The 15,718-nt window shown below is 38.5% G+C and overlaps 1 protein-coding gene across 3 annotated transcripts in view; it reads right to left on the bottom strand.

Annotated features, from left to right (window-relative positions):
- pcdh11 (protocadherin 11) overlaps positions 1-15,718 on the bottom strand; it is a 970,759-nt gene that overhangs the window by 905,594 nt on the left and 49,447 nt on the right. For all 3 annotated transcript variants that reach the window (XM_051935327.1, XM_051935328.1, XM_028815647.2), the window contains exon 3: positions 4,531-7,017. In XM_051935327.1, the coding sequence (XP_051791287.1) occupies positions 4,531-7,017 (2,487 nt within the window). The remainder of the gene's footprint in view (positions 1-4,530; positions 7,018-15,718) is intronic.

Consider the following 15,718-nt stretch of genomic DNA (forward strand, 5'->3'; position numbering starts at 1 on the left):
ACTAAAACAACTGTACCGAGGCCTTTTGGAGACAGTTGCCTTGTGCAGTATCAAGTGGACACTGAGGCAGTTCACCTGTGGTATGAAAGTGATCCAACATAGGAATGATCTAACTACAGGAAATACTGTGCAATATGGGAAACATTTCTACCAGTAATTAGGCAATCTTAGTATAAATCCGTGCATGTAAGTTCACAGAAACCAACTCAGACAAGTACTAGTCAATTAAATCAATTTTACCATTTAATTCAGCCTTAATTGAGTCTTGTTTTTGGTCTTGTTGATCATATAAAGAAAGCTGTATTTTCACTTGTGATTGGGTAGATCAAACTGACCACATACAGAGTTGGCAAGAAATGAATAAATCCTAATCTTACACTGCCAGAATCATGTGGACAGGTAGATCATCCTATAAATGCGTTCACTCTTCTGGCACGATGCAGACACTGGAGGCACATTAAGTTTGATATTATGTATTACATGTGAATTGAGTTTTCCAAGTGAATGTTTTTAAGAATGTATTTACAGGTTAACAGACAAAAGACGTGATCTGAGCTATCCTAAACAGAGGTGATGTTCAAGCTGCTGGAGAGTATGCTTTTACCAGACTCACCTAGATGAAAGTGTCCTTTCTGTAGCTTGTAGCTTAATCTCCTTCTGGAGATTAAACAAAGTAACTAACTATATCTGCATTCCGCATTAACCTAAGAAACTATGAGTATGCCCTTTCTTGGCAAAACATAAACAAATCTATTGCTACCGTTTCTGGATTTTGTTTTTGTTTTAAATGAATGCATGAAAAACCACTTCAGCTACTTCAGACGACCGAACACAAGGCTTTAAAAATGATCACGCCGCTTTCAAAACAAGTGGGCAAGTGTTCCCAGTCCACATAACATATGAATATTTCCATAACTGAAACCCAAGTAGCCTTCTGCAGAATAGATGCATGAAGATTTTCAGGTTTCTTCTTAATTCACCAAATGATTTTACAATCTTTTCTTTGTCACATGCAGATGGCAGACAAGTGGAAAACACAATTCAACTTAAAAATAAAACTGGAAGGCATATGCAGAACTAAGTAGAAATGGAGCTTAAAGCGCCAGTATTAGCTGTCGGGAACATCTGAACGTGACAGACAGCATGACACCAGGAACCAGTGGCTACTGCTTAAGATCAGTGATGCTGTGATAAAAGTGAGAAAATTACTCAGATCCAATTATCTATCCAGGAAACATTTTGGTTGCTTTTTTGACAACAGGTATGTTAAAGATGAATTTATTTTGATTTACATAAATTACTAAGCAAATGTAAGCATGGCAAGGTACACCCCTGTGGCAAAGGATTTAGGCTGCACTTTATGTCTCTTTTGAAGATAAGGCCTTGGGAAAAGCTTATAAATAATGCACCTTCACAATGTGGAGCAATTCAAAGGATTAATAGCAAAAGCTCCCTGAAAAAAGAAATGGGGACATACAAAAGGATTTGAATTTTTTTTAATTAAAGTAATTGACGTATACATAGACACACACAGGGTGTGTAATTTAAAATAGATAGATAGATAGATAGATAGATAGATAGATAGATAGATAGATAGATAGATAGATAGATAGATAGATAGATAGATAGATAGATAGATAGATAGATAGATAGATAGATAGATAGATAGATAGATAGATAGATAGATAGATATTAAAGGCACTATATTATAAATACTGTAGATCGATAGAGAGAGTACTTTACACATTATAATTCTATTAGTTGAAGCACTGGTGTTTTGCTCAGAAAATCTGTAAAAGTTTTACACATCAGTATACACATGTCAAACCCTGTTCATTGTTTAAGAAAGTAATACATTGCAATGCAACATCTCAAGCCATATGGTGGTAATGCAAACGCTGCAGCAGGCTAATGACAATGTCCAGTATCTTAAACATTGAAAACATAATTTATTACATATTATACTGAAAACGTCATAAACAATTGTGTGTAGGTGATATATTTAACTTAAATAAATGCTTACTGGTTACTTTATTTACATTTTTTGACAACAAATCTGGATTAATAATGAGAAAAGGTGCACTTGTATACAGATTCCATATTTGCAAGTGACCAAAATGCATATCCCTTTATCCTGTCATTAATAAAAGCCCTAAAACTCAATCGACTGCCTTAGACAAAAAAAAAACATTGTAAGCATTAAACAAACAGGCAATATAACTTGCTAAATCAAATCTAGAATTAGTTATGATTAGAAGTCAATCATCAAAGTAAAAATTAAAGAGGACTTGAGCCCTGATTTTGTTTGCTTTATTTTAATTTAATTTCATTAATACTAACAAAGCACTGAATTATGGCTGGAATGAGACAAAAACAATAGTAATAGTAATAAAATGATTAATAACATTCAAAATATGTTTGGCCTTTTTCTTACAGGTTATAGATGTAAAGCAGATACATGTGAAATGAAAATTGGTCTTATTGTATGCAGATCTGTGTTTGACAGCTCCCCTGTATCAAATGTAGCGCTGAGAATCACATCAGGAGTCTAGACAATAACTTTGCAAATCTATTAAATACTGGTTGTGCTTTTATAATAAAAATAAAAAATACTGAGTGCAGCAGAGTCTATGACACCAGGTGTCCCACATGTAAGCAGGCACTTTTGGTGTTATATTTATGAATATCTGTCTATCTGTTTACAACAATAGAGCAGAACAGAATAAGTGCTAGGAGTTGTTCTGGGATATTCTGCCGCTGAGGTTGGCAGGCAAACTCCTCTTTTGGTAAACAGCAAACAGTATAATTTGTTTTATGTCAGCAAAACTGCATTTGGTAAGCTGCCTTTGGCAATATACACTAGCTATTCCAACATGTGTTCACACCGTAGCATCTTTATTTTTATCACTTTTTAGCTTATGCAATAATCATTATAACAATCAATGGGGAGTATGTGTTTGAAATACTCTGTAAAAATAGTTGAAGATTGTAAATGTAAAAATCAACAGAATTCAATTATCCTATTTTCAGTTTACATTAAATATTGGTAACAATGTCTTTGAAAGATTCACAAATAAACTTTTAACTGGGGCGAGAAGCCAAATATAATATGGAAAACACTGAAAAAATCATTAAGGCCATCATAAGCTACTGCAAAGCTGCTGCTGAAATAAATAAAAGCAAATTCCTCTTTTTAGGTGATTGGTTTTGTGTTGCTTGATTGTGGCATTAAAAATAATAATGGAATTATCGAAGCAATCTGACTTTTTTGTTTATTTAAAATATAACTATCAATAATTTGTAAATGAAAATTTCAGAAAGGAATATTAATCATTTAACTTAATTGTTCAACTTGACTTTCATATAATCTTCAAAGTTTAATTTCCAAGAGTCCTTCTTTTCTCTTTGTTATATAGAGTGAAGTTTGAAATAGCATTTTCTCTACACAGGTAAGAAAAAGTTAGACCCCATTCCTCTTAGCGAGACTCGGGTTGTAGTCCAACAAGGTGACTGAGTTTAAAAGATTACAGGCCTACTGAATAAAGGCGATTCTTGACTGTTCAGGTCGTTTATGACTCTCTAGTTAGGAAAAGGCAAAGGAAATCCTTACAAATGCTTATTAGACTAAATAAATCTGCATTGTTTCCTCAGTGGCAAGATTCAAGGTGATCTCCTCTTTCACTGTATTGAAAGGGATGTGAAATGAGGAAGTATGCAATCTGTCAAAAAACTGCATGGTGATCACATTGCGAGACTAACAGTTTTCTAATTGCAATTCAAATAAATGCTTTGAAAAAATAAATACTCAACAGAACAATTAAAAGAAAATCTCCTAGACAATTTAGTCTTTCATCAATTCCAAGCAGGCACACTCAAGTATAAAACGTCACTCAAATTCCACTTAAAAGCCTGTGTATCTTATTGGCACAAAACAATACTCTACTTTTCCCATAATATATTTTCAGTGCCTCAGGCAGGCCTTGAGGTCCAACCCCTTTCTCAGTAAATGCAGATATCTAAGGCTCTATTAGCATCACAAACCATTTAATGTAGCCTGCATGGTGTTATTACATTGCAGCCAGCCTCAGTTGCTTAGATTCAAGAGCACACAATGCTGTAAGCACTTGCCTTTTTCTCTTGTAGCTGGCTCTAAAGATTTGGGACTGCCTTTCTCTTTCCCACTTACTGGCTGTAAGCATGAAAAAGGTGCCACAGTGCCACCTACAGATGAAATTCTTGCCAGTAAGAATCACTAAGCACTCAGTTCACCTGCGGGCCAAAGAAACGGCTCTAATTCCTCTCCCTCTAGCACTACACAATTAAACGCTTGTTACATTTCTGTGTTCCATCCAAACTCGACCATTTCAACCCAACTCCCACCCCATGAGGAGAAAGAAAGAAAGAAAGAAAGAAAGAAAGAAAGAAAGAAAGAAAGAAAGAAAGAAAGAAAGAAAGAAAGAAAGAAAGAAAGAAAGAAAGAAGGCAGAACAAAAGTAGAACACGTTTTAAAACCAGAAAGATTCAAATTACCTGTCTTGTATGGATGGGCCCTGTGGTCTTGAAGCCCCCTTGGCAGCTGCACTCTGAGACGCTATAGGGATCTGAGCTGCTGGAAGAACATTTGGACAGCGAGTCACATCCCACAACAAAGGTGTTATCCAATGGCAGCTCTTGGATGACATGGTGCTTCTTGGGAGGTACAGGGGTTTCAGGTTTGATCTGGAATGTTGGTTGAGGAGAGGCTGATTTGTAGTGCTTGGCCAAGTCAGGACTGTCCGGTTTAAAAGTTGATGGTGTTGTGGCCCAGTTGTACTTTCCCATAGTCTGCTCTTCCAGCTCCACTGGGAGATCCAAGGTGCCATTGATATGTTCATGTGCTGGATCATCTGGCTTTGACTCTTCAATTGTAACAAAGTTTAGGAGAAGGCTTTTAGGTGACCTCTTCTTCTTCTTCTTCTTTTTCTTGATCTGCCTGTTCTCCTGGTTAGGTGACACCCATTCACCACTCTGTTTTCCCTTTTGTACAACTTTATGCCTGGGTGCCTGCCTGCAGCGCACTAAGGCGGTAACAAAAATGACCAAAATGACAGTCATTGTCCCAGCAATGATGGCAATGACCACAATAACATAGCCATTTGCTTGAGGAGTCACAACGCCATCAACTACATTCCGGTCCAATGGTGTCTCCATGCTTTTGCGTACAAGCTCCTGGATGTACGTAGCATTTGCCACTGATTCGTTGATGTAGAGATGCACCAATGCTATGGCATAAAGTGACTCTGGCTGTCCCAAGTCTTTGACTCTGACCACTAACCTGTGTAAGCCCTGATCTCCAGCTTGGATTTTTTCCTGCAACGTAATGTTGCCAGTGATTTTGTCAATGGCAAATAATCCCCTGGAAACACCGCCTGTGATACTGTAATGCAGTTCGGCATTCATGCCTGTATCATTGTCTATTGCAAATACTCTGGTCACCACAGAACCAGGGCTGGTAGTAGATTGGACTAAATTGTAGGAGTAATTCGATGAAGGAATAACAAAGACAGGTCTGTTATCATTCACATCCACAACATTGATGGTGACTTTGGCAAGTGAGGAACGTTGAGGTCGACCCCCATCGACAGCTTTAACTACAAATGTGTACGAGCTCTGCTGTTCTCTGTCAAAGGTGATGTTGGGTTTAATGACTCCAGTTTTAGGATCAATTATGAAATTTTCTTTGCCATTCAATATGGAAAGGGTAACAACTGCATTATCACCAGCATCGGCATCTGTCACTGTGATCAATCCCACGGTGCCATACAACGGGAGGTTTTCAGGGACATAGAAATTGTATTCATTGTGAGTAAAAGCTGGGCTATTGTCATTTTGATCTTGGACCATTACCATCACAGTGACATTGTTTTGCAAAGGAGGGATTCCATTATCCTTTGCGACAACTGTGAAGGTATATTTGTCTTGCTTCTCTCTGTCTAAACGACGCACAACAGATAGGATGCCTGTCCGGCGATCCAAATTGAAGACTGATGGAGCATCATGACCTAAAGAATAACTAATTTCAGCATTGCGGCCACTGTCTGCATCTGTTGCACTGATTTTTGTCAACTGCGTGCCTGGAGCATTGTTTTCTGGGATAGAAAGTCCAATAACAGGCTGTGTAAATGTAGGCGCATTGTCATTTTCGTCCTTGATTTTTATGAGCACCATAGCAGAAGTATTTAGTGGAGGCTTGCCTGAGTCAGAAGCAACAATTTTTATAGCATATTCCCGAGTGGCTTCATAATCTAGAGGAGCTGCTGTCTCTAGCAAAAATTGGTTTTCAAAAACAGGCCTCAAGCTGAAAGGAACATCATGATCAGTGTAGCAAGTAACTTTTCCATTCAAGTCAGCATCCTTGTCCGTCACTGTGATCAGTGCAATTTTGGTGTTAAGTGGAGCTTTTTCTGATAACAGAACAGTCCCATTGATAAGGTTGATAATATATTTTGTTTCTATAGAAGGAACATTATCATTGATGTCAGTAACATTGACAGTCACTGTAGCTCTTGAAGGGGTAGAGCTACCATCACTGGCCAAAACTATCAGTTTATGGACTGGGGTTACTTCCCTGTCAAGTGGTTCTTTAACTGTGATAAGACCAGTGGCATTGTCAATTGCAAAAAGCTTTTTTGCTGCATTGGAGATTTGGTTGCTAAATGAAAAAAAGATTTGTGCATTCATTCCCAAGTCAGCATCAGTTGCGTGAAGCTGGGTAACTGAAGTCCCAACAGGTGCATTTTCAGGAATATTTACCTCAATTTCACTCTCCTTGAACTTAGGCCGATTGTCATTCACATCAGAGATGGTTACCTGCAAAATTGCAGTACTAGACTTAGGAGGATTTCCGCCATCTTCCACTTTGATCTTCATTACGAAGGTGTCCTTCTGCTCTCTGTCGAGGTTTTGCTGGACAATAAGCTGTGGCCACTTATCTCCTTCTGGGGTTTCAATAATGTCCAGCCCAAATTCGCTTACACTCTATCAGTGGAAAGAAGATACCAAAAAAACAATTAATTTCTTAAAAAAGAACATAACTCAATAAAATCCGCAGAGAGACCAGTATTAAACCATAGACATATTTCATGCACATTTATATTCTTTATATTTTTATGATTATTAGGCATGTAGAAAATGGCTTATACAAGCATTAGTAAATCTAAATGGCACACCATAGTCTAGGATGAAAAACAAGCTTTTCCTGACTGTTTACTTCTAAGCATTACAAGTGGCTAAATAAATCTGCGTAACCTAGTTTTAACCAGCTTTACCCAGATTTTCTATTTTTCTATTGCATTGTGCCCTGAGCTGAAATATGCAAGCTCTATATGTTTACACAACAAACATGCATTTAGAAAAAAAAAAAAAAAACATCAACACTGTCACAAACAACAAAACACAAAGAATGTCAACATCATAGATCAAATGTTCCAAAAACAACAGGGTTTTCTTTTCATATTCAGCTATATGCTTATATATTGCAGTGTTGCTTAAAGAAAACAGCAAGTTTGATAATTGAATTCCTGTTAATGAAACGTGAGCAATTAAATCCAAATATGTGATGCTGAGCACTTTGGTGCATTAGGCAAAAAAAATTAACATCCCCTGTTCCTGCCTGTCACCAGAGCCTTTCATCCATTAGGCACCACTGTAAGTCAAAGTATTACTATACTGAACAAAAAGCACTGAGATTATATAGAAGACTAGATAAAGTGTAATGTTCAGGTGATTTTTAATGGAAGATGAAATTCTTTTCACTAAGTAGGCTATAACCGAAATATATGTAATTGAAAATAAGTGGTTCAGTTCTTAATTAACAGATGTGAGCATGCAAAGGTTCTTCACTTATTAAGTTGTTAAAAATAAGTGAGTTTTCTTGAAAATGAGCTTACATTAATTTCCTAAATATATCTATGATAAAATTACAAGATATTGCACATTGTTTCAGAATTAATGCCACCTGATAGGAGCCTAGCTCAAACGGAAAAATGCTAAAAGTCATTGGACAAAAGTGTTTGCTTAGCCAGCTGTGGAAATTAAAGCCATGGCATACGTCACTGTAACAAATTTTGAATGTTCATATTAAATTATCAACAATGTGACTTCATGTTAGTCCAAAGAAAACATTCTGCATTCAGATTAGCCTGGGTTAATTTTTGATCAGCTGATAATTTCACATTTGCAATACCCTAGCTTTCAAAAAAAATGTTTTCCCTGTCAACACTTTATTAAAAGTAACCATATGTGCTGCAAAAGATACTTTCCCTAAACTAATAAACACAAACCTGCCATTGTGATGCAGGCACAAAATGTATTTCTACATTATCTACCCAGTGTCTCCTATTTTTTGTGGATGGCCTAGAAAGAATTATGTTGAAATGTTTGAGTAAGGATATTTTTTAGCAGAAATACACTTGTAAAATAACTGCTTTTAAATTAAATTAAAAAAGAAACAGAAACTGATAATGTTTTTGTTTCTCTTCCTGGGCCCTCTGTGGCTTGTTACAGACAGCACTGACTGACTACACTTGCAGGGTTTCTGGCAACAACCCAGTTGTACCCACCAGAAAAGTACATGCATAGTCACTGAACATTCAGAGGGAAGAACTGGGCTGTCGTGAATCATACAGTAGATGGTTGTCTCTTATTAAATAACTAGTCATTAAGCCCGTTACAATAACGGGCGCTAGAACAGTAGTGCATAAACATTAGTAGGAACAGTCTATATTAAATGGCAAGAGACTTTGACCTCATTCTTTTTGTTGGTCATATTTTTCTTTGTCTTTCAGCCTTTCTTTTGTTGATGTTTACTTGCTGAGCTGACCGCTCTTCGTGGGCTGCCGCCGTGTATTGTGTGTCTTTAATTTTCTGTGACAGTAATACTGTCTTGTATGTCCGCTGGCTTGTACGTCCGTAATATATCTAAATTTTCTCTGCCGGTAATACAGGCGTGCGCGTCGGTAATATGCCTTTAATTTTCTCTGACAGTAATACTAGCTTGTATGTGGCTGTAATATGCATCAGTGTATTGTGTACCTTTAATTTCCTCTCGCAGCAATACTGGTTTGTATTTCCGTAAAACGCCTGTAACTTTCTCTAACAGTAATATTGCGCATCGCACCATGCCCCGCGCATGCGCACTTCACCAGAAGACACACACACACGGACACCTGGACGCACACAGGGATTTTATTAAAGAGGATAAGATAGATTTTGCTTTTTGATAGAGTGAGACTGCTATACATAACAAAGTGTGAAAACAAATATATATTACGATAAATGAAACAGCAACATATAATGCTTTTATGTAAAAGCTACAAAGTACTTTTAATATGAGGTGTGACCAGCATTTGGAAATGTTTTTTTAGACTTAATTTACATATTTCTAATAATGGGCAGTTTGGTGGCACAGAGAGAAGCATTGCTGTCTCATGAATTTATTTTCCTGAATTCATTTTCTGTACCTGAACATGACCTGTGTGAAATGTCCATGTTCTCCCTATGTCTCTGTGGATTTTTCCCATATTCCCAAAGATATGCAGATCAGGTTAATTGGCGATTATAAATTGGCCCAGCAAGGGAATGGTAGTGAATGATATTAGAACACTAGAACACTCTAGACGAGAACAGGCCATTCAGCCCAACAAAGCTCGCCAGTCCTATCCACTTATTTCTTCCAAAAACACATCAAGTCGAGTTTTGAAAGTCCCCAACTTCTTACTGTCTACCACACTACTTGGCAGGTTATTCCAAGTGTCTATCGTTCTTTGTGTAAAGAGAAACTTCCTAATTTTTGTGCGAAATTTACCCTTAACAAGTTTCCAACTGTGTCCCCGTGTTCTTGATGAACTCATTTGAAAATAACAGTCTCGATCCACTGTACTAATTCCCTTCATAATTTTAAACACTTCAATCATATCACCTTGTAATCTTCTTTTGCTTAAACTGTAAAGGCTCAGCTCTTTTAATCTTTCCTCATAATTCAACCCCTGTAGCCCTGGAATCAGCCTAGTTGCTCTTCTCTGGATATTTTCTAGCACTGCTATGTCATTTTTGTAGCCTCGAGACCAAAACTGCACACAGTACTCAAGATGAAGCCTCACCAGTGCATTATAAAGGTTGAGCATAACCTCCTTGGTCTTGTACTCCACACATCGTGCTATATAACCTAACATTCTGTTAGCCTTCTTAATGGCTTCTGAACACTGTCGGGAAGTCGATAGCTTAGAGTCCACTATGACTCATAAATCCTTTTCATAAGGTGTACTCTCGATTTTCTGAACACCCATTGTGTATTCAAACCTAACATTTTTACTTCCTATGTGTAATACTTTATATTTACTGACATTAAATTTCATCTGCCACAAATCTGCCCAAGCCTGTATGCTATCCAAGTCCTTCTGTAATGATATAACGGATTCCAAATTATCTGCTAATCCACCTATCTTGGTATCATCTGCAAACTTAACCAGCTTGTTACTTATATTCCTATCTAAATCATTTACATATATATTAAAAATAGCAGCGGCCCTAGCACTGACCCCTGTGGAACACCACTCTTATCATTGGCCAGTTCTGATGAGGTTCCTCGCACCATCGCCCTCCACTTCCTGTGTCTGAGCCAATTCTGCACCCATCTAAAAACATCACCCTGAACTCCCACTTCTTTTAATTTCATGCCCAACTTCTCATGTGGCACCTTAACAAATACTTTCTGAAAGTCCAGATAAATAATATCATATGCTCCACTTTGATCATATCTTTTTGTTGCCTCCTCATAGAATTCCAGCATGTTAGTAAAACACGACATCCCTTATCTGAACCCATGCTAACTGTTCAGAATAACTCCTGTCCTTGCCAAGTGTTGCTCGATCTTATCCTTAATAATTCCTTCCATTAATTTTCCTGTGATGCATGTTAAGCTTACTGGCCTATAGTTGCTTGGATCTGCCCTGTCATCCTTTTTATATAATGGGAGGATATTTGCCATTTTCCAGTCCTTCGGAATCTCTCCAGTGCGCAGTGACTTCCTAAAAATATGTGTCAAGGGTTTATATATGTACTCGCTAGCCTCCTTAAGAACTCAAGGGTAAATATTTTCTGGTCCTGGTGATTTGTTTGATTTCATCTTATTTAATCTGAGCAGCACTTCTCCCTCTACAATTTCCAAATCCCTCAGTACCTCATTAGTAGTCACGTTTACCTCTGGGAGGTTATCCACTTGCTCACTTGTAAACACCTCAGAAAAATGTAAGTTGAGGGCATCCGCTATTTCACTGTCTGTATCTTTTAATACCCCTTTACTATTTCTGATGCATTTGACCTCCTCCTTGACTGTTCTTTTACTACTAAAATACAGAAAAAATCTTGTAGGGTTGTCTTTCGCCTTATCTGCTATATTCCTCTCCAACTGTCTTTTAGCCTCCCTGATATCCTTCTTAATGGTTGCCCTCATGTTCTCATACTCTCTACGATTCAGTTTGCAGTCATTAGTCTTATATGCCTTATAAAGCAGTTTTTTCCTTTGCAACTTCTTTTTTAAATCTTTATTAATCCACCGTGGAGTTTGTTTTAGTTTCCTATTAATTCCAAATTTAGGTATGTATCTGTCCTGCATTACATGTAAAACATTTTTAAACTTGTTCCAATGCTCCTCGATATTCTCCACACTTAAAAGCTTATCCCAGTGTATCCTACTTAGACATTGTTGCATCTGCTCAAAATTAGCCCTACCAAAGTTCAACTTAACAATTTTAGTCTTTGCATCTGTACTCTTACAAATACTGAGAATTGTATTACATTATGGTCACTTCACCCTAGTGGTTCAATCACCTCTACACCCTCAATTCTATCCTGATTATTACAAAATACTAAATCCAGACAGGCTTCACCCCTTGTTGGTGCTTTAACATGCTGTGTTTGAAAACAGTCACTGATTACTTCTAAAAACTCCTGCACTTGTGCTCCTCCATCTGCAAGGTTATCCCAGTTAATATTTGGATAATTAAAATCCCCCATGACTATAGTATCTCCCTGTAAACTTGCCTTTTTTATGTTACTAAAAAGATGTGTGTTGAAATTATCGTCTGAATTGGGTGGTCTATAACACACTCCTAAAATAAGACCTCTTTCCCTAATAGTTTCCATGCAAAGCCACATGTCCTCACTAAGATGGGTCTCATCAATCCAACTGAAGAGGACTTACATTTAAATCCTGTTTGGCATAAACAGCAACCCCACCTCCTTTTCTGTTCTGTCTATCCTTCCTAAAAAATATGTATCCCTCTATGTTACACTCATCCCCATCTTTGTTATTTAACAAGTTTCCGTTATTGCTATAATATCATAATTATGCTCTGCTGCATACAACTCCAACTCACTTACCGTATTTTTGATACTTCTAGCATTAAGGCAAGCTATTTTTAATGTGTTACTCCTTCTACATTTAAATGTTTGCCTAGAATTTACATTACTATGCATTTTTATTTCTAGACCATTGTTTGTTCTTCCATGTATAGATCTAAACCTGGCCTGTCCTAAACTCCCTGCCCCCCCATTCCCTAGTTTAAACAATCCTCGACTAGCCTACACATACGCCTCCCCAATACATTGGTGCCCCTCCAGTTCAGATAGATAGATAGATAGATAGATAGATAGATAGATAGATAGATAGATAGACAGATAGATAGATAGATAGATAGATAGATAGATAGATAGATAGATAGATAGATAGATAGATAGATAGATAGATAGATAGATAGATAGATAGATAGATAGATAGATAGATACTTTATTAATCCCAAGGGGAAATTCACTTACTCCAGCAGCAGCATACTAATACAAAAAGCAATATTAAATTAAAGAGTAATAAAAATGCAGGTAAAAACCGACAATAATTTTGAACAATGTTAACGTTTACCCCCCCGGGTGGAATTGAAGAGTCGCATAGTTTGGGGGAGGAACGATCTCCTCAGTCTGTCAGTGGAGCAGGACAGTGACAGCAGTCTGTCACTGAAGCTGCTCCTCTGTCTGGAGATGACACTGTTTAGTGGATGCAATGGATTCTCCATAATTGACAGGAGCCTGTTCAGTGCCCGTTGCTCTGCTACGGATGTCAAACTCAAACTTTCCTCACCAGTTTGTCCAGGCGTGAGGCGTCCTTCTTCTTAATGCTGCCTCCCCAGCACACCACCACGTAGAAGAGGGCGCTCACCACAACCGTCTGATAGAACATCTGCAGCATCTTATTACAGATGTTGAAGGACGCCAGTCTTCTAAGGAAGTATAACCGGCTCTGTCCTCTCTTGCACAGAGAATCAGTATTGGCAGTCCAGTCCAATTTGTCATCCAGCTGAACTCCCAGGTATTTATAGGTCTGCACCCACTGCACACAGTCTCCTCTGATAATCACGGGGTCCAGGAGGGGCCTGGGTCTCCTAATATCCACCACCAGTTCCTTGGTTTTGCTGGTGTTCAGGTGTAAGTGGTTTGAGTCGTACCATTTAACAAAGTCTTTTATGAGGTTCCTATACTCCTCCTCCTGCACACTCCTGATGCAGCCCACAATAGCAGTGTCGTCAGCGAACTTTTGCACGTGGCAGGACTCCGAGTTGTATTGGAAGTCCGATGTATATAGGCTGAACAGGACCAGAGAAAGTACAGTCCCCTGCGGCGCTCCTGTGTTGCTGACCACAATGTCAGACCTGCAATTCTCGAGACGCATATACTGAGGTCTGTTTGTAAGATAGTCCACGATCCATGCCACCAGGTATGAATCTACTCCCATCTCTGTCAGCTTGTCCCTAAGGAGCAGAGGTTGGATGGTGTTGAAGGCGCTAGAGAAGTCCAGAAACATAATTCTTACAACACCACTGCCTCTGTCCAAGTGGGAGACGGATCGGTGTAACATATAAATGATGGCATCCTCCGCTCCCACCTTCTCCTGGTATGCAAACTGCAGAGGGTCGAGGGCATGGTGTACCTGTGGCCTCAGGTGGTGAAGCATCACGGTGGAACAGGTCCCATGTGTTCCAAAAGTAGTCCCAATGCCCCATAAACCTATACCCTTCTACCCTGCACCAAGATTTGAGCTACGCGTTAAGCCTTCTAATCTCCTCAATCTTACCTGGACTGGCATGTGACACTGGCAGAACTTCGGAGAAGACTACCTTGTCAGTTCTGCTCCTCAGCTTGGCACCTAACTCCTTGAATTTGGATTGCAGAACTGACAGACTACTCTTATGTATGTCATTTGTTCCAACATGGACAATGACAACTGGATCCACCCCCACTCTGGCCAAGAGCCTATCCATCCTTCCAGGGATGTCTTCCACCTGTGCTCCCGGAAGGCAACACCCCGTGCGAGACTCTCTCTCTCTGGAGCACCCCTGCGCTTCAATCCCCCTAATGATTGAGTCCCCAACTATCACTACCTCTCTCTTTTTGGGAACTGGTTTTGAGGTGGCCCATTGGGGCTCCTCATCCCTGCCTACCACCTCAGAATTATCAGAGACACCGTCCAGCTCCGCAAGGACATGATAACAGTTTGACACTTCTAATTCTGGGGTTGATGCCCCCAGACAGTGTGCACCCTTTACCTTACTGTGCACCATTTACCTTACCTTTACCTTATATCTCAATGAATTAGCACCTGCTTAGGGTTGTTTCCAGCTTTGAGGCTGGAAATTTCTACTTCTAGGATCGTCTCCTGCTTCCCACACCTGTGAATCCAGAATGACATGAGTAGAGATTACTAACAACTGATAATGTTATATAAAATATATAGCAATGAGTTCTGCTACCACCTCAACATTGTTAACTCCCAAATTGGTATCTTCTATGTGGACTTTGGAAGTTACCCTACAGTCTTAGAAATTAAGAAAAGGGATGCTTGTTTACTCCTAGATTTAAATTATTAAGCAATGCTGATTATCTTTGAGGTTTTTGTGTGTTTTGCAACAATGGAAAAATGCCCTGTGCCCTTTTTGTGTTGAGAAAGACCTCACTTACTTGCTGCCTTAAGCAACACGAGTATTGCTAATGGAGGAACAGATATGTGCTTATATAGTGAATGGGTTCTGGTTCGTGAAGAATCAGAAACTCACAATCGATAGAGTTTAGATCGGGTAAAAATTCTAATTTTGATCCGTCTACTGAATCTCTCTAAACCCAGAGGTTTCTGGTACAAGGCAAGATCTAGCCTATAAAAGGCCTATGGCCACTGCAGCACACATTTGAGCAAAAACCTATGTTCACCGACACCAAGTGAGTGGCCATTTAACTTAACATGCATGTTTTTACAATATAAGTAGAACAGCAAACTCTTTGTAGAAGAACCATCACTGACATACATACTGCACATTTACAGTGCCCTTTTCTCTTTTTTTCTCCTAGTTAATTTCTGGCTTTACATTGTAGTAATAGTAGTTACTCTCTTGGCTAGGACAATGTGAAAAAGAAAAAAAGTGTTCTCATACTAAAAGCATTTACGCCACCTGAGTCTATAAAGGCAGGTCCTTATAAAGAAACATGAAGAGCAACATAAAGAGAATAATACAAAACAAAACAAACAATGGGATTAAAAGGTAGCCCTTGTAGAAAATATTTAAGGTAGGAGACTTAAAAGCATTTATTAAAAAAGGTGGGCACTAACTTAACTCAAGAGTAATTGTTGACTGTTTTT

Source organism: Erpetoichthys calabaricus, chromosome 12 (genome assembly GCF_900747795.2).
Source record: "Erpetoichthys calabaricus chromosome 12, fErpCal1.3, whole genome shotgun sequence".
Classification (NCBI taxonomy): domain Eukaryota; kingdom Metazoa; phylum Chordata; class Cladistia; order Polypteriformes; family Polypteridae; genus Erpetoichthys; species Erpetoichthys calabaricus.